Below are 1,709 nucleotides of genomic sequence, written 5' to 3' on the forward strand. Positions count from 1 at the left end.
AGCTCCCAGTCCCCGATGACGCCCGGCCTTGGACCCGCAGCTGGACCGGGCCCTGTCCTCGAGATCTGGCCCCAGTGCCACCTTGCCCTCCCTCCTCTACCCTCCAAGCGGCTCTTGAAGGTGCAGAATCAGCCACCTGTGCCAGTGTTTAGTGCACTGGCCCGGGCCTAACGCGCCGCCCCTCAACCAGGGCAGCTCGGTTTTCCGTCCTAAGCTTCCAGCCACCGTGGCAACCACTGCTGACTGCGGACCGTCAAGCCCCGGCTGCTGGGGGATCAGCGATGGGAGACCCCTGAGGGTGCAGCTCAGAGGAATGGGAACCAGGGCATTGGGTTCTAGTGTTAGTTCTGCCCGTACTGGCTGTGTGCCCTTGGCTGGGCCACCCAACCGTTCCGAATCTCACTTAAAACGGGGACACCGAGGCCTGCATCGCGGGTGGGGAGATCAGATCAGGTGCAGGAGTGCACGCAAACGGCGACATCCGGTCAACTCACTTGGGCCCCCGCACGCCAGCCCTCACTGCCCGCTGCAGACACCGCCCAGAGTGCCCCTTTCCGCCTGAGGGCTGGCCCACGCCCTCCCCCACTTCAGACACTCCGACCTTCCCAGAGGCCCCAGGCTCCCCCTCCTTCTCCACGGGGCCGTGACCTGGGGCAGAACAGAAACTGCCAACTGAAAACGTGGGCGTTCACTCACCTCCCCAAAGCCCCCTTTTCCTAGTACCCGGTACTGCCTGAACGTGTTTTTGGTTACTGGTTGCCTGGAAAAAAGCAAGAATCCAGTATTAGTCTCACGGCGTCAAGGTGCAGAATCCGTAAGCAACAGACAATGGCAGCAGTGGACGTGGGAGGCGCAATTCCACGCCCTGCTAACCAGGCCCCAGGGCTCCCAGGATTCATCGCTGCGGACGGGGACCTCACAGACTGACTCTGGGGCTGGGCGTTCAAATCCCAGGCAACCCGCCCTTGACGCCCTCCCTCCTGGGGGAAGGGCAGAAGGGCAGAAGGCTTGAAAAACGTGAGCGGAAGGTGCCTGACCAGACCACACTTTCCGTGTGGTTCCCCTCCCATTCCCAGATGCAAATCGGGTGGCTGAGCTCAGAAGGAAGCTGTGTCCTCTGTGCAGGGGGCGGGGAGGGGGCCAGGAGCCACAGAGGTTCAGTGTCCCACAGACAGCATGAAGGAGACCGGGGCCCTCCTCACACCTGCCCATCTCAGCCTGCCCAGGAGCCCGGGGCTATTTCGTCCTGCTGCTGCCGCCCAGGCAGAGCCCCGAGAAGACCCGTCTCCAAGTCTAGTCTCTGCAACCTGTTACCAGCGGTTCTCAAGCCCTCCGCCACTGCGGGCCCCTCTGTTATATTTCCCCCACAGCTGTGGGACGCTCGAAGGTCCCGTCTGCCAAGAGCGGGCTCTATGAGGTAATAATCACTTTGTGTCTCGTGGGGGTCCCATTTTAATTAGCCAAAGCCATGCACCATGTCTAATCAGACAGAACCTCTGACTATGAAGCAAGGATGATGAGACTTCGGGGAGTAAACTAGTTGCCTCGAAGAACGTGTCGCAGATAGCTTGTGCTGCCCTGTTTGGCTATGAATATCATCAGCTTTCTTTCTTTTTCCTTTTTTTTTTCTTCCATTTTTAAGCTTTACTGAGGTTAAATGTATATTTGGATATATGTATACATTGTGAAATGATTACCATAATCAAGCT

At 58.5% G+C, this 1,709-nt stretch overlaps 1 protein-coding gene across 1 annotated transcript in view; it reads right to left on the reverse strand.

Moving 5' to 3' along the window:
• GRK5 (G protein-coupled receptor kinase 5) overlaps positions 1–1,709 on the reverse strand; it is a 190,012-nt gene that overhangs the window by 15,045 nt on the left and 173,258 nt on the right. The window contains exon 7 of the mRNA XM_025039136.1: positions 518–760. Coding sequence (XP_024894904.1) covers positions 518–760 — 243 coding nt within the window. The remainder of the gene's footprint in view (positions 1–517; positions 761–1,709) is intronic.

Source organism: Pteropus alecto, unplaced genomic scaffold, assembly GCF_000325575.1.
Source record: "Pteropus alecto unplaced genomic scaffold, ASM32557v1 scaffold177, whole genome shotgun sequence".
NCBI lineage: Eukaryota > Metazoa > Chordata > Mammalia > Chiroptera > Pteropodidae > Pteropus > Pteropus alecto.